The sequence below is a fragment of the Solanum pennellii genome, chromosome 11 (genome assembly GCF_001406875.1).
Source record: "Solanum pennellii chromosome 11, SPENNV200".
NCBI classification, from domain to species: Eukaryota; Viridiplantae; Streptophyta; class Magnoliopsida; order Solanales; family Solanaceae; genus Solanum; species Solanum pennellii.
Genome location: NC_028647.1, coordinates 15,339,526 through 15,363,784, shown reverse-complemented (window position 1 = coordinate 15,363,784; position 24,259 = coordinate 15,339,526). Strand labels below are relative to the sequence as shown.

At 36.9% G+C, this 24,259-nt stretch overlaps 1 protein-coding gene across 1 annotated transcript; it reads right to left on the bottom strand.

Annotated features, from left to right (window-relative positions):
* Positions 1–20,050: 20,050 nt before the first annotated feature.
* On the bottom strand, positions 20,051–23,654 carry LOC107003699. The gene is made up of 4 exons (XM_015202007.1): positions 23,480–23,654; positions 23,141–23,250; positions 21,093–21,190; positions 20,051–20,087 (listed from the first exon to the last, which is right to left on the bottom strand). Exons 1-4 carry the CDS (start codon positions 23,652–23,654, stop codon positions 20,051–20,053), a joined length of 420 nt encoding a protein of 139 aa, XP_015057493.1.
* Between the last annotated feature and the right edge of the window lie 605 nt (positions 23,655–24,259).

Below are 24,259 nucleotides of genomic sequence, written 5' to 3'. Positions count from 1 at the left end.
GCACTAAATCTCACTTGCCTTCTCCATTTTGGGTTTGGACATATTTCGTGCAAAACAAAGATTAAAGCATGATAAAACTACTACCAAAAAGGTTCTAGACACACACAAACCTTAAGGAATAGCATTGAAAGTACCACAAAACCATGGTACATCAACACTCTCAACTTAAATTCTTTTTTTATCCTCAAGCGACGCATTATAACTCAAAAAAACACTTTGTACAAAAGTATATTCTTTTAAGCTTCTGCAATCACATGGATATCAATCACAACTTTTCTTTTCTTTCGTGCATGCTTCTACTCCTAGGTTCGATAAGCTAACTCATGTGGATAACACCATGACATAAACATACCATGAACAAGCACCTCTACTCTTATGCCTCTCACCAAGGCACCAACTTTTCGCTAATGCACTCAGTGCCCTCACTTAAAAAGAAATCCTCCTTTTTCACACAATTATTTTAACTTAGGGTAAAAGGATATGTATTCAACACTCATACTCAAAAACATATTCAAACATAGTTAGTATTTGTCATCATAGGCTTGCCCGTATTTTCTTTGCTTAAGTTCACCACATTAGACTCTAGGATCACGATAGGACTTTTTTGGCTTGTAACGTAGGCTCAGGGTTAGGTATGGTACATATGGATACATTTTAGTGACTTTTCCCTCCTTGATATTACGGATAAGCGTCCTACGTCTTTCACTATATCTTATGCCCTACTTTCTTTTATATTCATCTTTACATTGCTTCCCCTTGTTCTTTGTGGAAGCGAATCTTGCTTCTTTTGGTTCAACTCTTTTTCTTTCTTTTCTCTTTTTTTTCCATTCAATTGATAAATATTACTGATTCACCTCTCTTGATCACTTTTCATTTTCTTTTCCACGTTACTCTTTTCATACCCGCTTTTCGGGTCATCCCTCGTAATAAGCACCTTCAACTTATGGCTTTGCCATGAATCGATTTATAGATTACCCAAAGTTGGGTAAGGGCCAAGACAAGGTCAGTTTCTGTATTAGCCACCTCAACTTAGGCTTTTGTCGTAAGTCGAGGTGCATATGTCCAAGGAGAGACCAGGGCTAATACATTAAACCCAGGGAAGGTGAGTTGGTGAAGAAAAGAAGGGTCTATTATAAGCTCAACATATTTGGATAAAAATAAGGGATAACACTTTCATTTGGTTTCTTTTATTTTAGTCTAGATGTTTGCTAATTCGAACAAGGGCCTATGATCCTTTCCTAGCCATCTAACGCAAATTCTTTTTTTCAGGACCAACTGGGCAAGTTCTAGATAGGTACTAACAGTTGAACAATTAAAATTCTTCACACTCACTCGACACCTCATTACTGTATCAGATTGTCAGATTTCCTAGTTTAGGTGTTAGTTTAAGGGTCATGTAGTTGGTGTATCTCTATGTCATGAATATAGCCAACATATTCAACTTCTTTATACCTATTCATGTAAACATTTTATTAGGACGGGATACCATTCATGCTTACCCATCATTCTTCTTATTTCATGCTTTCATAATTTGTACAAGATACTATATGTCGGTTCAACAGTAAAGTAATTAGTCTCTTGGGGCAAAATAACTCGTGCAAGAAAACCCTGAAGAGAGGATCGTGATTTGGGATACTCAGACTTCACCCTAACACTAACTTTCCATTTTACACACCCCCAAAAAAATAGCATGCAATTTTCCCCAATGCATATGAAATATAAAGACAGGGTATTAGGTGAAGCTAACCTGAGGCGTATAGTGCTGATGATAAACAAGCAGGTGGGTCCGGCTTCCCAGAACCCACAACCTTAGTAGTAGGATCACCCTAAGTGGTGCCCATAGTAATCTCTGCACCATTAGTGGTACTCCTCTCTCCGATCTCTAGTCTGGAACTATATGCCCGACCAACTAACTCTCGAGCCCTCATCTGACGGGTCTCCTAATCAATCAAAGAGGCTCTCCTCGCAGCCTCAAGGTTTGTTCGCTCCTTCTTCATCGCACGCGCATCCTCTCCCTTAGTGGTGCGGCTGGAGAGAGGACTCTTGGCACGAACACGTGGCTCAGGCGGCGACTCAGTAGGGGCTATGAGTAAAGTAGCAAACATAGTGTCCGCCGCTAGCTCAAAGGGTGCAGTCTCGTGCTCAGTCCTTCTCATCTCTAGAATGTTGTCAAAATCTTCTCGCAAACTCGCCATATCCTCCTGAAGAGCAAACAAGTCAATGGTGGGGGCTGGGCATGCAAGAACTCACAACTCAAATGCATCAAGGCACTGGTTAACCGCCTGAATCTTCTACTCCATCTGCTGGGACACCCTCTTCTCAATCCTGTCAGCCTCGGCAATGGATTTCTATATCCAAGGCTAGATATGATGCAACTAGGTGTCCATCTGGGCCTCTAACTTTTGGAACCTTGCTATGGGGACCAATACTGCAGGCGGTGGAATGGACAAGGAGGAACTGGGTGCTCTACTAGTGTCGTGGGCAGACTTGGTCGGGGTGGTGTCAGTGGACTCTTAAGTGGTAGGATCATCCCCTTGGGATAACTCTATTATATCTGCCGAATTCTCACTCAACGGATGCAACTCAACTCTAGACCCTCTCCCGGTGCCGCCATATTGGCCTCATCCCTGATGAAACCAATATCAACAGATTCGGCCGGAGTGCGGAGGGTATCAAGGTGCCTCCGGCATCTCTACATAAGTGGAAGATCATACAAGTGAATGGGTAAGTAGTAGAGGTCTTCAAAGCCCTCTCATGTATCACGGAGATCAATAATCTTGTGAAGTCGATCTCCAACCTGCCAACCAAGGCTGCTACCTATACCGCTCTATCCCGTGTAATTATAATATCTGCACCCGTCGGGGATAGGAGGTGGCGGTTCAATAGTTTGAAGAACTTGGCTGTGAAAGTCAGGTTGGCCTTCTTGATAAGGCCTGTAGGTCTAACACCCAATCTGCTCCCTCACCGTCACTGGAAAGGTGTTGTGCAAGCCACATCTTGGCGGTTTCTCTTTGATCACATTTCTCTGAAACTGGTCATTCTTGACCATATCCCACCTATAATCAAACTCCGAGGTCAAGGGGGCCCGAGTAATATCTGTTGAGGTGTCACAAAGAACCGACGGATGGTGTCCGGAGAAATATCCACTTACTAGCCTCGAACCAACATCATGGTGAGTGGGTCCTAATTGGCGGGTCTCGCCCGCTATCTAAAGAACCTCTGAGAGTCTCCACATATGGGGAGTAGAACTCTCTAACCATCTCCTCGCTATACGACCCTAGACTTTTAGCCATCCACTAGAACCTGTGTCGGATGAACAATATCTGCACATGAGGGACTGTGTGAAGGCTCCCTATAAGAACTTTCGCTCGACTATCACAAACTGGGTCATCACCCTCTTTTCATTCAGAACCTTTGAAACCATGCAGGCGTGATATTGACCATCTACGTACCACTGCTTTGTCTCCCAAGGAACTGGTGCAGCGACATCCTTCTGGGATGCCAGAGTAGACTTCGAACTATGGGCCTCACCAGACGAGGATTAGCGGGCAGGTACCTCTGAGCGAGTGGCTCCGGTTTGGGGCTATATGTACTTGTAAAGTAATTGTTAGACTCAGAGCAATCTTATTACACACTTAAAACAAATGACACCGAGAAAGGACAAAAAAAACACATTCCTGTTCAGACCTACAGTAATGGTTGACGGGCACTATCGATGGGCCATTGACGAATTGACGGATTTTTTTATAGTGTCCGTCGTTGGACAATTATGAACTTTTTAGATTTTTCATTCTACAAATCTCTCAATTGAAAACAACAGAAGTGCAGAATGGCCCAGCGATTAATCCACAAACCATAGTCCACATCCGTCGTTTGACAGTTGGAATAATTTTTCAACTCTCTCAAAACAGGGTCTCAATCGGAAACAAAGGACGTGAAGAACAGCCCGTCGATAAGTTGATGGAACGTAATCCACTTCCGTCGTCTCACAGTTGAACAATTTTAATCCTGCTCAATCGACGAAACTAATCGACGTCCCCTTGACACACCGACGATCCCTCGACGGGGTCTTGTGTTGTTGGCTTGAAACTGATTTCAGGCCTTGTTTCAACTCTCACATTTTGGCACCTTTTAGACCTACACAGGTTTACCCAACACATATCAATACTGCAAAGATCATTTCTTCATCCTTAGGGTTTCTATTTCGCAAGGTTCATGCTCTAATTCAAATATGCTACCAACCCTAAGTCAGAAAGTCTATAAACTTATTTAAACATATGACACCAATACCCATTTACTTTCCATCATTCTAAAGGACAATTTACCCATGTTTTAAAAAACAAAAGCATACAATTTTTCCCTAAGTCAAGACCCACAATACCTGAATATCATAGTAGAGTGAATGAGGGAGTGATCTTTGAAACAACCTATGTGCCCGACTTGAACACCGATCGAAGAAAAAAATAGTAACCAAGTAGAATCATTGAAGAAAAGGGTTTTGGGAGTTTTGAAGGAATTTGATGAATTATGAAGGGGGAAATATGGTGTTTTGATGAGAAGGGAAGGAAATACGGTAAGGTAAATGGTTGAGGAAATAATTTGAAAAAAATTTGGAGGATAATGAATGGTTTTTTCTTTTAATTATACCGGTCAGGTCGAGTCGGGTCACTGGAGCTTTTGGACTAACAAAACCATGTCGACAGTCTGTGGGTTAGTCAACAAGACTTATAAAAAAATTCAAGAAAAACATGGGATCTACAGACACCATCGACGGTCCATCGATTGAACGAAATGAAGTGTTAAGATAACAAAGGGTGAATAAATGAAATAACATTTAGACAATAATGGAAAGGGAAAAATCACGAATACTTAGCATATATTTTTTGTGGGGCAAAGGACATTAATGGGGAAAATATCAAAAGACACTCAAAATGGTTTTTAGAAGCCAATAATGAAATAAACAAAGTGCCCAAAGTGAATATTCTTAAACAAATAGTGGCATGATCCAGTAAAATAAATAGCACAGACTAAATTAGGTTGGGGAAAACAAGAAAGATTCAAATAGATGCATAGTCATACATGTTATTATTAAGGTTAATACCCTTCAAATCTCTAGTAGAGTCATCATTCTTGTTTTATTTAATGAAAAAATATTTCTATTTGTTATAGACTTGGTTTTGGAGTCGCCACTTAATTTTTGAAAATAATCAAGAAAATTGTTCTTCCAATCGGGCTAAAACAGGAAACCTATTTGAAAGAGTTTTAAAAGTGGTTCGCAGGTTCTTATTAGTATTTTTGGAAGGTTCTTAAGACACCTTAAATACCCACTAATGTGGTTTTCTGACGACTAAAATGTTTGGCAAAAATATCTAACTTAATTTTGAGATAAAAATTATTTAGAATTTGTTTGAAAAGTTAATTTACTATCTAGATGAGTTTCTAACTCATTAAATTTATTTATTATCATTTAAATCCATTTAGACTTGGTTGGCTTAGCTTAAACCGTTAAAACGAGATAGAGACTTGCGGTGATTTGAATTACTTAACCCTAAACTAACGACAATTAGTTAATCAAGCAAACAATAGGTAAAATAAGAGTGTGTGAGAGAGAGAGAAAGAGTTTGATTGGGTCTAAGTCCGGTTTCTGTCCGCCTGGACCAGTATTTGGACACATTTCACTTTGGGCCTTAGACCCAATTTTTCACCTGTCCTAAAATTCTAACAAAGTAACAATACAAAAAGGCCAAGGGCTTAAGCCCAAAAACAATAAAACACAACATTTAAAATAGGTTTGGACTCTTGGCCCAAAATCTTCAACTCCTTGGTTTGCTCCAAATTCTTCCAGTTCGGGACCCGTTCATCAATTTTATGAGCTTGACTCGATGAAGAAACTTTGAGACTTTATTGCTCTCCCAAAATGCAAGAGAAGGAGATAAGAGTTTGTGGGAACTCAAACGGATTTCACATACAAGATAACAAATAAAGTACCATTAGCATATTTTCTTTCAGGGTGACAAAATGAAGTGTTAAGATAACAAAGGGTGAATAAATGAAATAACATTTAGACAATAATGAAAAGGGAAAATCACGAATACATAGCATATATTTTTTGTGGGGCAAAGGACATTGATGGGGAAAAATATCAAAAGACATTCAAAATGTTTTCTAGAAGCCAATAATGAAAGAAACAAAGTGCCCAAAGTTAATATTCTTAAACAAATAGTGGCATGATCCAGTAAAATAAATAGCACGTACTAAATTAGATTAGGGAAAACAAGAAAGATACAAATGAATTCATATATATATATACTTGAATCGACACCTTGATATGAGACATGAAAATCCAAATGAGGTAGACAACCAAACAAACAAAGTAAACTTTAATATCTATGGATCCTAGTTCATGAATGTAGCTAATGCAAAAAAGACATCTCACCAAGTGAAGTCATTCTCTAAGGGAGTATTTTAAAAGATCATAAGCGCAAATTAGTGGCCAAACAGATCATCTCATCACAACTAATCACAAAATTTATCACCTTACATCATTACAAAGTGTTCAAAGCTTTGGATAATGGCTACAAGATGACTAAATTAAAGGGAACACACATACATCTATACACACACACACACACACACACACACATATATATATATAAGTACATATATATATACTTTATGGAGAAATGCTAGAAGGATGCCAAAATAATGGATAAACATGGATTTTTATCAAAATTTAAGATTATTGACTCATGAACAACACCAAAATGGATTTGTTTCTTGGTACATTGTCATGAACATTTATAAAAACAACAATGTAACTTTTGAAATCTCGAATGGAAAAATGGCAGACAATTTTTTTATTAAACTTCCGGCAAAGTGAAGACATGAAAAGAAATGGCCCGGTCAAATCATTTCACGCAGTAAGGCAAACAGAGATTCAAAAATAGAGAAATAAACCTAAGCTAGTGGAGTAAAATTTGATTATACCACACACGATTCTATAATTTAACCTCGAAAGCTTAGGCCTATATGCAAAGCAACACTGGCCGTACAATCCTAAATGCAGTGAAATAATAAGAGTCACTGACATCGAACAAGAAGACCCAAGAATTAGAACAACAAAGCAAAACTTTAAGAAAAGGTAATAAGAAAATGCAGGCAGACCATAAATTTTAAAAGATCTTAGCTGGATAACATGTTCACCGTTGAGGAAAACTAAACGATTGAGAAAACATACATATCATGCTAAAACATATCAATAGCACATCGGCCAAACATGGAATAGCACAAAAAGCAAAACTTTGTTTAAACATATTGAATAGGGCAGTAATCAAATAACAACATATTAGAGTAAATGGACAAAGCCAAACTATTAGAACAAGCATTCGACCATCCCATATATGTTAACTATATTGGTGATTTGAGCTTACATGAATAACAACATTAAACACAACAGAAAACCATGCCGGATACAACACCCTACCATTTATATGTCGTACAAATATGAATACTACAGACCCCCATGACATAAACAGTAGGTTCGAGAAAGAGGAGAAGAACAAAAGTCACAAGCAAACCGAAGACATCAACATTAGATGCAAATCTATAAGTTCGACTCAATCAAATAATGAAGTCGTATGAGAAGAAATATAAAGTGTAAAAACATAATAAAACCACTCAGTAAGTAACCACAAACAGCCCTATAACAAAACCTCTCCAACACCAGACATTTCGTTTCCTTGAGCATAGACGAAAAGGCAAGAAAAATGTCATGGAGAGGAAGACGATACCTTTTTTTGGGCAAAGGCGTTGGGACTAGACGAGTAGGATATAACCAACACACAATCACTAATTAAACAACAAGCGAGAGGTATGTGCAATACCTCAAACTCGGACTAACTTCGAAGACTAATGATTATTGAGTTGGTGGAATGAGACTCTGATTGAAAACTCACTCTTCCTTCCCCTTTCACGAATGTATTTTATGATTAAATGCTTATGATATTCTCTTTCTCCGCTAAAACAAAAAAATTCCCCCTAACCCCAAACAATAAGGAAAAAGAGGCTATATATAGGTAAAACAAGGGTAGATTTTTTTGGGGGAAAAGATGAGGATAAAATCGGGTAAGAACAAAGGCACAAATTCAAAAATAAAACCTTATCCCCAAAAATAGAGGAATATGATGAATTTATTCCTAATTCCCAATGGATTGGAAAGAGTTGGACGTCAGGGATCGATCCATCATCTTTCTTGCGCCACGCATCTCCATCCGAAGGTCACAAGGACAAAAATGTGTGCCTTGCTTGGTCTTTTGGTGCATCAACTGTACGAGTTGAGAAGAACGTCAAGAAAGACGACAAATAACGCAACGTACTGCCTATACGCGCTGGTGCCTCTCATGCAAGAAGGGCATCGCTGGCTTCGACGCAATTGGAATCATGACACGCGCATGCTGCTGCTTCGATGGGGAAGAAAAAAAGGAAACATGCAAGGGTCATTTAGGCAGTTGGTTTTATGGGAATCAGACGCTACTTCTGGATTGTTTAGATTTGAAAGTGGGCCAGGTTAGGGCAAAGGGGAATTGGGCTGGGTTTTTTTGTTTTTAAGGAGTGCTCTGGGTTGAGTCAGTTTGATGAGTGGGCAAGGAATAGTGAATCGGGATGAATTTTTTGTACTGGGATGCTGACAATTTACATGGAGACCTAAAACTTGATCTCTAAAATGGGTCACTAGTTTTAGCCAATTGAGCTTAATTTAAGGAACTTGACTAAAATTTTGACTAAGACGAATTAATATAATAAGTTAACAAGCTTCTTAATGTTAAGGAAATAAAATAATTAATTTGGTTGTGAAAAATTAATTTAAAATGAAAACTATCATATTATTAAAATATCTAACCGAATACTAAAAATATTTCTTGAGACGATTTTTATATAATTATAAAATATGCTAATTATTTACATAATTATGTAAACCATATATATTATGAAAAATGGATAAGATAAATTAAAAATAAGTTGAAAACTATTTTAAATTTCTATTAAATCTAATTATTTCAAATTGTTTTGAAAAGAAGCTCGTTAATTAACTCCTATCGGGGAGGGTCAAAATTGGGTGGCAACAGTGAGTCTTCGAGTAATTCTTGGGAGTGATTGATTAATGGATTGAGAATAATATTGTCCTAGGTAGTCTTAAGGATTATTTTTGTAAGCTTGAAGAGGGCGTATGGGCGGTCTCTTCTTGTCCTACATAAGTGAGTCTTAGGATAACTTTGGATGAGGGTTTTGTGTGTTGAGTAGCTTACTGTAATGTTACTGTGAAGTGACCTATATTATAAATTGAGTATGACTTTGAATGTGTTTTATAATGTTATGTTTGGTGTTTAAATGTGGTTCTTACACTTATGATATGAAGTTTTAACCTACAAAAGCATGTTTTGACTCAAATGTCCATTTGTCATGATTTATACAGTATTCTATACTTTGTACATTCATTGTACTAATTTCATACTTTTTGTCTATTTCTAAAGGTCTGATTAGCAGGTGAGGGGTGTCTTGAAGCAACGCTTTAATCTAGAATCTTTCAAGCAATGTAGAAGTACGTTTTCACTTGACTCAAAGACATAACTATCTTTAGAATTCTTTTATTTAAAGTATTGTAATAGACTAAGGTTTTACATTTTGATTGTATGGGCCGTGGTCCAAGTATTCATGTGTCTAATATGGTGACTTGAGACTTAGTTATATTCCTTATGTTTTAACTGAGATTTTTGAAGTACTATTTCGTGTGAATAGTTTTAATTCTACACTTCTTTTCATACCTGTATGCGATGAACAATATCATAAACGCTTGTATAAGACCTCCGAGAGGTTGAGTACACCATATTTCCGTCCGAGAATGACATATCTTCTAGGATGTACTCTTGAGTCGTGACATTGATTTAACAACCCGAGATCACCCCTTAGTCGTTACAGGCGTATTCGACCTCTTGGAGGTCTTATACAAGCCTCTTAGCATTCATTCCTCACATAGGTATGAGAAGTAGTGCGGATTTAAAACTTTTCACAACAAAGTAAATAAGGAAAGTATTTTATATAACATAAGAAAAACAAAGTCTCGTCATAATCCATCTTAGAAATATCTCATTATTATTGGGTCACAACCCTTACATTGAAAGAATGATACTGGTCTTTAATGAAAGAAAAGTAGAAAGAACATTCACGTCCTCAAACATATGAGGAGATACCAAGAGTCTTGAGAGAATGATCTACTTCCCAAGCTTCAACTCTAAGATCCTCACTTTTTTCACCTATACTTGTAGAAATAGAGAAGATTGTTGAGTTAGTACAATTAAGCACTGAGTATGACAATCCTGCAAAAACATGTTTTAAGGAGGATATTTTAGTTGAAAGATGTTTTTCATGCTATTTTGGTAAAACTTCATGAAATCAAGTGTAAAAGACATCATACATGCCCATCATTAACAAACAGAGTAATACTTCCATAATTCTCAACATATAACCATATTCATTAAGTAACTCATTAACCATTTAGACCCTTAATCCAAAGTTATCCTAAGACCCACCTAGGTAAGACATGAACAGACTGCCTATACAACTTCTTCATTACACACCTAAGTTGTCCTTAAGACTACAAAATATACGGATATTTCCTTTCCATAACAACTAAACAAGTCAACATTCATTACTAAGGATACAAGAAGAAACATTCATGCATTTAAGAACTTCACATAAAGACCATCCTCTAGGATAACTCAAAGTTACACTAGTGCAATGTGAAAGTAGCATCACATTCTACTACTCCCACTTAGTGCTCCTTTGGAACCACCCTAGACTAGGCATATCACATTCGACCATTCTCATAACCTTCATTAACATTAGACTTAAGACCAACATGCTTTATCAATATTAGAAATAAAGTTAATTTACTTCATTTACATCATATATAAACCCATTCATTTATTAATATTATAAGGACATACGAAGACTCCTTCCAAATATATACTTGTGCAATTCATAGATGGTGTTTCATTCCACCACCTACCCTAAGTAGTACACCCTTAGGAAGACGTAGTCCTTACATTCTTTTGTGGGGGCTAGCTTTAACCGACATAGACCATAGGATCTTAACATGGAATTCCGGCATTAACCCCTACCATATTACGAATCCCCACTTTCCTAAGGTATGGTCATTATTTTAACCTTTTACGTGGAATACCACTAGCTAGTACTATGTGAGTGCATAGTTAAGGGATAAAGAGATTGCTTCTAAGTTCTACATCTCAACTCACGAAGAGTACCCATTTCAAGAGGTTTCTTTTTTATAGTACATCTCTACTCACGAAAAGTATCCACCCCTTTTGAAATCCTCTCGGTGCTAAGCATTAATCCCCACGGATTTTCAGACTTTCATTACATTCATTAACTATAGATTAAGGAATTGACTAAGTACTACATCTCAACTCATGAAGAGTACCCATCCCAACCTGTCATTCATTCATTGGAAAGCTCTTAGGAATATTGAGGTTGTTACTAGACAATATATCTCTACTCACGAAGAGTGTCTACCCAAAAATCCCCCATTCATTCAATAGAGTTTTATTGAGAACCTTTTATTAGACTCTCATTCATTTAACTTCATTCATTCATTCATTGTGTGTATTTGTGATAAACTCTTTAACATAACAATCATCATCCATAACAATGTCTTGTAATGATGATCATACTACATTCATCATAATCCACACACAACAATACTTCACATTCACATTATACTTCAATTAGTCATACTATCTTCAAGAACCACATGCATAACTTCATAATGCATCTCTATACATAAGCATCTTAAAATTACTTTACTTAACATTCAATGCCTTCAAGGCCATAACTATAATACACATACATATTCATATACATTTACATTATCTAAACACCGCCACCATAAGTGGATTATACCACACAAGAACAATTCAATAAAAATTAGAACAATTTAGGTCAACTTACCCTTCATCCAAGCCATGATCACCTTTTTTTTAATTATCAAACAATTCATCATTGGTAATAGATAGAAATAGATAAAAACAATTTATCATAGTATAATCACAATTCTAGCAACATCCAATTACATTCATCAAACCAGTTTGTAAGGCAAAATCAAGGAATTTAAAGGTTCATCAGTTTATGGAGTTTCGCACTTCAAAAACACAATTAAACCATACTATAATCATGCTAATTCGTTTGAAACCATTTAATGCAAGAACCCATGAGTTTGATGAAGAAATGGGGTTTCGATTATCTTTGTGAAACTTGAAAACATTTTGACAATTGGCACTAGAGAGGAACCTAAATCTAGCTAAAAGATTACCATACTATAGTCTTGATAAGATCACCAAAATAGGAATTCAAAATTAAATAATTAACCTTCTTCCTTTGAGCTTGAGATTTCTTCAACAGATGATTTGAATAGAGAGAGAATTTAGAGAGAAGGAAGAGCTTCAATCTTTTTATTTATAATTGGGGGTTAGGGTTTTTGATTGGGTAATCAGTGTAAAATGAACTAAAATAAATATATATTACAACCCCAAAATACCATAAAAACCCCTATATTAGTTGGACCTTTATAAATAAGTCAAACTTAACTTTTATTTTATGGATTATCGTCTAGGAACAAGTCTGCGTCGCAAGGGGTTACCACAACTTTCTGGAATTAAATTCTTGTAAAGAAGGGCCTGAGATGAGGTTCGTGCAACATTTTGGCCCTCTGTGGAGCTGGTCCACGATATGGACTACTTTCCTATACCAACTGTCCACATGCTGCCTAGGAATCTTCTTCCCTCCAATGTTTGATTGATCCTTGGGAAGTCATGACTAGATGTTTTAACCCTAAGCATTTAATTCTAGGTTTGAGGGTCATCCTTAGTGTATTTAGACTCCAAAAAACATATAAAAACATGCACAACATATTTGGACAAACTAACACCCATAAGACTAGTTTTCTTGACGTGCTTTGACGTTGGACATTAAAACTCTTTAAAACTGACTTCTAAAGATCTTATTAATTACCTTAAACAGTTATTAACTCATAAAATCCATGTGAAGCTCTAATTTTTCCTATTTCATTTTGAGGGTCATTACATTCGCCTAGGAGTGTCAACTAGAGTTAGTTGATGTATGGTGCAGCAGAGTTGCTCCTCGTTTGATCTCTTATCTTTGAGATCAAAGTTGATGGATAGAGTTAGACCTGGAGGTCTTAAAGTGTAGATCAACTAGAGTTAGTTTGTTTAGTGGGAAATATGATAATTGTTTTGGCTTTGTTGAGTAATAGGAGTATTACTTAGTGTGGGTTTACGGCGTTACTCTGATGGTTGTATTTGTAAACTGGTTTTTACTTTTCTTTGAGTGGAGCAGTCAATAATTTGAAAATTCCCGTGTGACACGTCGTGATTTTACTCCCTTTAATGAGGAGAGTTCCACATAAAACTCTTGTGCCCGATCGACTTTGTGCTTTTTATTTTCCGCACTTTTACTTCTGCATTGTTATTCTTTTGAGGGACCTGGTCCCGAGAACGAGTCTAATTATCATTCCCTTCCGAACATCATTAGAAATATAAAACTTTTTTTCTTTCAGTAAAGCTTAAGTTGTTTTTTCTTTATGTGCATTCTAGCTACACCATGCGTTCAATTCAAAATCTTGAAAATTGTAGGGATGACAAAAAAGGGCGCTTTCCTATGTTGCACAACTGGTATACGCATACATTCCAACAATTGATAGCAGAGCTTAGACTATATAGCTGTTAATACAAGAGATTCCTGAAGAAAATGACGACAACCATGAGCGTGCAATGAAATCAATCTTCCACAAGACCTCTTCTTTTTTATGGCCAGTATTATAGACACTAGAGGATTTGGATGAAATACAATCTATTGGCTAAGGACATTGTGGTATGGAACATTATTTGTGAAGGTCTTCATGTGAAAACTATGGATGTTCAAGATGGATAGGTAACAAGACTAATTCCCAAAACTCAACACCAATATAATGACTCTGACACAATATTAGTCTAGAAAAAATACAAAACTAGGAAGCTATCGGTGTGTGGGATCATTAGAATGAATATGATATGATCTCATCGTGTAAATCAGCCAAGGAAATATGGGATCTGCTGAGAACAACATATCAGGATACTGAGGAAACAAAGAAATATACATTAGTTCTCTTTACTAATAAATTTGAAAGCTTTACCATAAAAGAAGGTGAATCTATTCATGAAATGTGTACAAGTTCTATAAGATCTCTAATGAGCTCATGTTTCTTGATGAACCTATCCCGGTGTGCAAACAAGTCTCTAAGATATTGGGAATTCGACAAATGAATTTGTGTTTACTGTTGAGTTAAGACATCCAGAAGAGGCGACTCTTAATGAATTATTTGAGCATCTTTTAGTTAATGAGATTCATAGAAAAGGTAAGGGCTCATTTTCAAAGTTTAAGAAATGAGAAAATATCTAATTGATGATGATGATAACAAGAGAGATGCAAAAATGGATGATTCACTAGCTTCCAAGGTGTAAGAAAGTGAAATTCCTGTAGTAGATGAGTCCATGGGATATTTCACCCAAAGATTTCAAAAATCGGAGGTTTCATGAAGAAAGAAATTCATGACAGTGCTACAAGCTCAGTGACGTATGTTACAAGTGTAATAACCCAGGTAAATCAATGAGAGATTGTCTTATGCATCAAGCTAACCACAAGGACGTAAAAGACAAAGAGGGGACCATGTCCATCCTAAGATAAGCAGAAGAGAAACGTTTCTACGGATGGCGAAGAAGAATCATGTAGCATGGGAGAATTCCTCAATTGTGAAGATTGTGAACACTCAGATAATGCTTTCATGGAAAAGTTAGATGAGGATGATGTTGATGAAAAGGCAATGCTATTCGATTTCAAGCAAAAATTGAATGCCTTTTCTACTAGTAAATTGAGAAATCTAGTTGTTGTATTACTTGATTAAATAAGTGACTTGACAAGTGAAAAAGATCTCGTAAACAATATCCTAGACATCTCTCAAGATTAAAAAAAATTGTCCTAGTTTCCCAAATATCTGATATTGAAAGTCAAATGGTTGTTCAATAAGTTGAAAATCGAGAACAAAAGGAAAAAATAAAAGGGGTGACTACTACATTTTTTAAAGAAAATAACGAGGCCAATATCATACATCTGGAGCTTGAAATACGTTGCACGCTGCTAAAATGAAGATAAAATTAGCTGTAGAGATAAATCTTGTGTTAGCGAGGGACCTGGTCCATGTAAAAGAGTAACTAGAAGAATCCCTTAAATGGACCACTTCTCTAAGATTCATACACATTTAAATGGTCAAGGAAACAACATTAAAATAGGGATGGGTTGTGAAAAGATAGATCCCCATGCAATTCTAACAATAAATTTGTTTCTGATGTTGTTGTATGTGCATTGTGCTTGAGATGGACATCTTAAAAAAGATTGTCCTGTGTTGAAAAAGTATGGAGGAAGTTCGTCAAACTATTCCAAATAGTGAATAGACTAAAAAAGGACCTGGGCCTGCTCATGGTCCAAACTAGAAGAAAGTCAGTCTACCTCACAAGACAAATTTTTTTCTTATCACTCTATTCTCTCCTTAATGGTAATTGTGTCTCAAATTGGTTTGAAAGGCTAACAAGTGATTTTCTATGCAAATGAAAGAAGGGAACATCCGTTAGTGTTGGTTTGTGAATAGTGAATGTTCAAAACACATAACTGAGAAAACTTCAAAACGTCCTCTCCCTCCCTCAATGTAATTCAAGGTGGAGGTGTCTCTTGTGGCAATGGTAAGAAATGGTATATTCTAGATGTAGGTAGGACTTGTAAGTATGTGAAACACTCTTGTAAAATTGTGTACTATATCAACAATTGAAGTACAATCTTTAAGTGTTTTACTGATCTGTGATGAGTGACATAAATTTGTAATTGTATTGGAAAAAGTGTTGTCACAAACTTGCTCTCTCTAGGGAGGACTTGACAGAAAAAAATGCAAGAACATGTATATTGTTGATCTGAATACTGCTCGTACTGATAATCGAACTTGCCTTAGTGCTCAAGTTGAGAATGCTGAGGTATGACACAAGAGACGTGCTCATGTGAATACTGCTTTGCTTCACAAACCTGTGTTAGGAGCCCTGGTCCCACTCTACACAAAATGATATTTGAAGATGACAAAAATTGTGAAGATATTGTTAAAGAAAAGCATATGAGACTATCATTTATCTTAAATATGCAAAAAGAAATTCTTTCAAGGAACTTTCAGGTTGAAGTGATGAATGTTACATGTTTTGTGACCAAAATAATGATATTGAGAGGTGTAATCTCAATGATGATCTTCCTCCATCAAGGCTTATCCGGTGGATAAAATGGGTGCATTGAAAAAAATATTCATATGATTTTTCATGAGTCTTGAAGACTTGAGAAATATGTTGCAAAACAAAGAAGATTCTGAGACGGACGAGATGTTTCAAATTCATAGAGATGATCTAAACAATGAGCATGCTAAAGAACATCCAGTTCATGACTCCAACAATATAAGGAGACTGAAGCAAATGCTGAACCTAATGAGAACCCGATTCTGTAGACGACGCTGAACAAATATGATGCATTTCAAACTGATAATGTGAATTCTTAATGTGAGAATTGAGAATCTTATCAAATTCAGTTTGAAAGAACCAAATTATCGCTCTCGGTTCCCCAACAAGCTAATATGTTATCGAAATTCCTAATCAACAATGGCTTCAAAAGAGGTAAAATTAACAAGACCCTCTTTTCAAAATCATAAGAAAAAAAATTATAAATTATTCAAGTACATATTAATGATGTCATCTTTGAAGCAACATTTGATGTGTTGTGTGAAGATTTTGTTGCACTCGTGAATAGTGAGTTTTAAAGTGAGCGTAATGGAAGAATTAAATCTCTTCTTGGAGCTGTAGATCAAGAAAACTTCAAAAGGTACCATTGGGTGTCATGAAAAGTATATCAATGAGCTGCTCAAATGGCATAACATACTTGAAGTCAAGACAATGTTAAGGAGGAGTAATGTTTTCATGAAGTTATGCAAAATGGAAGATATAGTGAAGGACTTCTTCTCTAAAGCTCTTAGCAAGGACCCGTTATATAAACTCATTGGAACTTAGTAGCATTTCAGAAGAGTTGCTGAAAAAATGTTATGTTATGGATGCCCAGACAATCCATACTCCCATGAGCACTAACTTGGAGCTGGATGCGGATGAATTCAGAGACTCCATTCTGGTATAAAGGAACAACATTTGAAGGTTGTTGAGAAAATCTTGAGATATTTGATGAAGATAGGGGACCAAGTACTATTTTGTCAATCAGGAGACTTTTTGATTTGGAGTACATTGTGATGTTGATTATGTTGGGTATCAAGTTAATGGAAAGAGTACCTCATGAGTAGCTTATGCTATAGGTTGATCGCTCACTCATGGGGAACTATAAGGCAAGATACAGTTCCTCTTTCAACAAGTGAGGTAGAAATGTGGCAAGTGCAACTTGATGTGATCATTTCTTGTAGATCAAGCAGTAGCCCGAAGCTCTTAAAGAACAGGATGAAATAATAAAACTGATGATGGGAATGTTAAAACATTCTTGAATGGATCATGTCTGTAACAATCAACTCTCTCATGACTATGCAAAGGGAGCACACATTTTTGTTTTTCAGTTATGTATGTTTTAGCAAATTTAGTCTCATACCTTTTGTAGTTATACACAGGGCAAAAGGGATAAAGAAAAAGAAGGGAGGACAGGTCTACACAATCACATTCAAATTAAATAGAGGGACCAAGCCCATTCTCAAGGGTTAGAGCGCTTAACATTGCAGTTTGAATAATGCATGAGAACAATTTCAATGGTCCCATGTCTGTCATTTATTTATCTGACCGTTGTCCCAAGGTTAAATACAAAAAAATATTCATTCACATAATACTCCCTTTCTCTTCCTTCATACTCCATATTAATTTTTGAATACCCTTTTAAAAGAAGAAAATTTAAAAACCTTCTTTTACACATTCTAAAAAACACTTCAAATGTATAAGCTCTCTCTTCCTATGAGAATTTTCTAATGAAGATGTTTTAAAGTATGAAGAAGAACCAGGTCCTACAGGCAAAAAGAAGATTAGTGAGAAAGATGATGTTCAAAAGAAAAAGGTTGATATTTTGAGAACTCAAAGTATAATTTAAAAGAGTGTGTCTGAAATAAATGAAAATAACAAAAAATTGTTTGCTCAATTATTGATTTAGTCATCTCGAGGCCTTGAGTAAGTTTGGTTTTACCAATCTTTTTGTTATGAGAAACTCGGGCCAGTGATAAAAGCTATGATAGTTTCTTTTACAAACATGGATATTGAAATGGTTTGAAACAACATTATCCGAGGGACCATGATAAAAAAAACTGGCAGCCTTGAAGGTTCAATATGAAGTTCGGGCACCAATCTTTAATAGAGGCTTCTGAAAATACCAAGCTAATGGATATGCTATACTAATTCTATTATTTCAAACCCTTACCTCTAAGTCATCTCTTATCTTCCTAACTTTCTAAATCACTCATCATTCCTTTTTTTCTATCGAAAATGTGTACACATTGTTCTGCTTCTCATTCTTAATAATATGTGAAATGCTCTTATAGTTGATCTTTGGTTTGAAAAATGAAAAAAATGTCTTGTTTTTAGTGACTTGTCTCATTAAATAATGCATTTTTACTCATGCTTAGTGTTTCCCATGTGGGCATGAATTTTGTTGAACCGCATCTATGTTAACTTTATTTACCACTATAATCCTTTTTTATGATGTCAAAATGGGGAAAATTGTTAAGGTATGAGATCAATGATGTTAGCTACTAGACGAGAAATTGTCATTAGGATAGCGGGAATAAATGCTATATACTTGAAGAGACATGAACATGCCGATAGGGAAATAATAATAACTACTGGAATAGGACATGGTCATGCCTATAGGGAGAAGAAGTTAACAAGTTTTTCGATGTATGGCTTAGTTATTACTTTGCACCAATCGAGACTAGATCATTAGATAGTGTCCCACGAAATATATGTTGATTTTTTTCTTATTAACTACATCATTGGTCCGGCAAGTAGCAACAACGCGAGTTCTAACGTGTGTACTCGTTAAAAAGACTTCTAAGTGAAAGAATTATCAATACATGCAATAACCTATTTGAGAATTCTTATTAAGCTAGGGTTACTTTGTTAATCACTCATGCTTCCCACAACCCTAGTTGTGGATTTAGTTACACATGCATATAAGAACACAATTCATAGTTGTTAAACAATAAAACATGAACTTACTTTAACAATTCGAAGAAAATCCAAAAATTCAACAAGAAATACCAAGAAATCACTTGAAAACCAAATCCAGAAATTGAATTAATGCTAAAGTTGCAAAACCCAATATCCAAAAATAAATTATGAACAATAGTAATATCATTCAACCCAAAAAACGAGGTTCTTACATCCTATTTATAAAAAAAAATAGTCCTGAATTAAAAGGAATTAAAATAAGGAAAGTTGTCCAAAAAACATGACCGTAATCGACGACTCCCACTGACGGTCTGTTGATGAAATGACGGACCGTCGACTAGCTTTGTCAGTCCAGACTTAACATCTTTTTCATCCTTCAGCTGGCATTCTCTCTGAATCAATTGCATACGGACAGCACGGTCCATCGATGCTTCTACGATTCGTCGATGCCTTTACTCGTTCCATACATAGACTTTCTTCAACTTCGGGTAATGGGACTCACTCTAAACTTATCGACGATTCAATATGACGGTTCGTCGATCAATCGACAGACGTCAATTCTTCGTAGCCCCACACTTGTTCAGATTTTCCTGAGTTCCTCCAGATGCCTGAACTATCAGTTAACAGTCACCATCTACGGTCCGTCGATTGAACGACAGACCATCGATGGACTTCGTGGGTCAACTCTGCACTAAATCTCAGTTGCCTTCTCCATTTTCGCTTTGGACATATTTCCTGCAAAACAAAGATAAAAATATGTTAAAACTACTACCAAAAAGGCTCTAGACACACACAAACCTTAAGAAATATCATTGAAAGTACCACAAAACCATGGTCTCAATTGGAAACGACGGATGTGAAGAATGGCCTATTGATAAGCTGATGGAACGTAGTCCACTTCCGTCGTCTCACAGTTGAACAATTTTAAGCAAGCTTAATCGATGAAACCAATCGACGTCCCGTCGATACACCGATGATCCGTCGACAAGGTCTCGTGTTGTTGGCTTGAAACTAATTTCAGGCCTTGTTTCAACTATCACATTTTTGCACCTTTTAGACCTAAACAGGTTTACTCAACACATATCAATAATGCAAAAATTATTTCTTCATCCTTAGGGTTTCGATTTTGCAAGGTTAATACTATAATTCAAATATGCTACCAAACCCTAAGTCAGAAAGTCTATAAACTTATTTTAAACATATGACCACCACTACCCATTTACTTTCCATCATTCTAAGGGACATTTTACCCGAGTTTTAAATAACACAAGCATACAATTTTTTCCCTAAGTCAAGACCCACATTCTAGCAAATGGAATCGAAATACCTGAAGATCATAGTAGAGTGAATGAGGGAGTGATCTTTGAAACAACCTATGTGCCTGACTTGAGCACCGACCGGAGAAAAAAATAATAACCAAGTAGAATTGTTTAAGAAGAGGGTTTTGGGAATTTGGAAGAATTGGGAGTTTTTAGGGAATTTGATTAATTTGGAAGGAGGAAATATGGTGTTTTGATGAGAAAGGAAGGAAATAAGGGAAGGGAAATGGTTGGGGAAAGAATTTGAAAAGATTTTGGATGCTAATGAACGGTTTTTTCTTTAAATAATACAGGTCGGGTCGAGTCGGGTCACTGGAGCTTTTGGACTAACGAAACCCCGTCGACAGTCTTTGGGTTAGTCAACGAATCTTCGACTGGACCGACGATTGCAGCAAGGCTTATAAAAAAATTCAAGACAAACCTGGGATCTACAGACACCATCAACGATTGAACAACGGTCGTTGCGGGTCCGTAGATCTGTGCACCAGACCATTTTCTGTAGAATTTTGGTTTTTTTCCCTGCACAATGAACACCCATTAAGATTATATTTTTATGTTTTTCTAGACAGTTTTAAGAAATGGACCCTAAATTAATCTGCATCCAAAATTTATATAAAAAAAATAAAAAGTGTGAGGATGAGCAAAACAAAAAGAAACAAGAAAATGCAACTATTCCTATAAAGAAAAGAAAAACCTATTGTTGGATAGAGGATATACCTTGGGTTGCCTCCAAGAAGCGCTTGATTTAAAGTCGCGACACGACGCAAGATCCTTGATTACACAAACTTCATCAAGGTGATATGCCTCAACCACTTCATGGACACTCTCCGCATGCCCTAGGTAGATCTTGATCCTTTGCCCGTTGGGCGTGAACTTTGCACCTTTCTTATTCTCCAACAAAATCTCTCCATGTGGAGACACTTTAGTGATAAGGAATGGTCCTGTACACTTGGACTTGAGTTTTCCCAAAAATAAGCGTAGCCTAGAGTTGAATAGAAGCGCCAAGTCCCCAACCGCAAATTCTCGCTTTTCAGTCTTTTGGTCATGGTACTTCTTCATCTTCTCTTTGTAGATGGCCAAACATTCTTACTCTTTTAGGCGAAACTCATCAAGCTCATTTAACCCATTAAGTCTCTGTTCCACTGCTTCATTCCAATCCATCTTCAATTTCTTCATTGCCCACATGGCTTTGTGCTCTAAATCGAATGGCAAGTGAAAAGCCTTCCCATATACAAGTTTGTATGGAGACATACCTATAGGAGTCTTGTATTTAGTCTGGTAAGACCAAAGAGCGTTATTAAGCCTCCATAACCAATCCGTTCTATTAGCATTCACCATTTAGATAGAATTTGCTTCATTTCTTGATTTGACACCTCTACTTGCCACTCGTATGGGGAGATAAGGAGTGGCCACATTATGGCGAACCCCATATTTTTCCAATAGCCCTTTTAACAACTTATTGAAAAAGTGAGATTCACCATAACTAATAATGGCCCTAGGTGTGCCAAATTTGGAGAGGATGTTCTTTTTCAAGAACGCAGTGACACTCTTCCCTTCATTGTTAGTGTTATAGCTTCCACCCACTTTGACACGTAATCCACCGCCACAAGTATATATTTCATCCCATGAGAACTCACAAACATCCCCATAAAATCAATGCCCCAAACATCAAACAACTCAATCACCAGAATAGGGTTTAGTGGGATATCTTGCCTCTTTAAAATTCCTCCATCTTTTTGGCACCTATCACATGACTTGGAAAACTCGTGCATATCTTGGTGAATGGTTGCAAAATAGTACCCACACTGCAAAATCATGTGGCAGTCTGGATAGTACTATGGTGCCCACCCACCGACGAGGAGTGACATGCCTCCAAACACTTAAAATCTCAACTTCCGGCACACAACGGTAAATAACCCATCAGCATAACTCCGGTAAAAGTAAGGCTCATCCCAAAAGAAATTTCTCACATCATGCATAAACTTCTTCCTCTAAAGGAAGGACAAGTCTGATGGACTATATCACTAGCCAGATAATTCGCAAAATCGGTGAACCATGGAATCAAATCCTGGGAAGCGTCCAATACATGCTCATCAGGGAAGGTATCATCAATTTCAGCACATTCACTCAATTCTCGCATAGCTTCATCCTCTAACCTATACAAGTGATCAGCAACTTGATTTTAAGTCCCTTTTCTATGTTTTACCTCAAAATCAAACTCTTGCAATAATAGCTCCCATCTAACCAATCGTTCTTCGTGCCATTCTTTGCCATCAAGTACCTATAAGCGGGGTGGCCAGTATGCAATATGACACTTGTGCCAAGAAAATAGAAGAGGAATATTTTGAATGCAAATACCACTACAAGAAGCTCTTGTTCAGTCATAATATAGTTCTTTTATGCTTCATTCAGGGCCTTACTTCCATAACAAATGGGGTGAAGGATAGTATCCCTTCTCTATCCCAATACCATACCACGAGCAACCCCACTAGCATCGCACATCACGTCCAATCGCTTACTCCAATCAGGGGAAATAATAATGGGCGCAGACACCAACTTTTCCTTCAACTCCCCGAATTCTTTCAGACATGATTCATCAAAATAAAATTTGCATTCCTTCTCAAGTAATTTGCATAGTGTATGTGCAATTTTTGAGAAATGCTTAATAAATCTTGTTTAAACCCGCATGTCCCGGAAAACTTCTAGCACCTTTTACAAAGATGTGTGGGGGGAGTCACTCTATAACTTCAACTTTCGCTTGATCAACCTCTATCCTCTTCTATGAGATGTGATGGCTCAATACTATACCTTCTTTCACCATAAAGTGATATTTTTCCCAATTAAGCACAAGGTTGGAATCTTCACATCTTTTGAAAAACTCGGCCAAGTGACTCAAACACCGATCAAAGGAGTCGCCCACAACCGAAAAGTCATCCATGAACACCTCAACAGTATCCTCTACCATATCAGAGAATATCGACATCATACATCGCTGGAAGGTGGCCGGTGCATTACACAACCCAAAAGGCATTCCCTTGAAGGCGAACGTACCATAAGGGCAAGTAAAGGTGGTCTTCTCTTGATCCTCCGGGGCAATAGAGATTTGGTTGTAACCCGAATACCCATCAAGAAAATAGTATCATTCTTTTCGTGCGAGTCTGTCCAACACCTGATCCATAAAGGGTAGAGGAAAATGGTATGCACTCAACTTTTCGGTAATCCATACAAACTCGCAATCCGGTCACCAACCTCATTGGAATAAGCTCGTTTCTCTTATTAGGCACTACTGTCAGTGATTTTTTTGGGCACATACTGAACAGAGCATATATAACTCTGGCATCCAGCCACTTAATGATCTCATTCTTCACTACCTCTTGCATAGGTGTATTTAACCGTCTCTGGTGCTCAATACTGGGCTTGTGATCGGGCATGAGTTGGATTTTGTGTGAACAAATATCATGAGGGATCCCAATAATGTCCGCAATGGTCCAACCAATGGATCATTTGAACCTTCTCAAAACTTCCATCAAACACTCTACTTGTTGCACATTCCAATCCGCTGCAATGAAAGTGTCATCTCTACCCAAG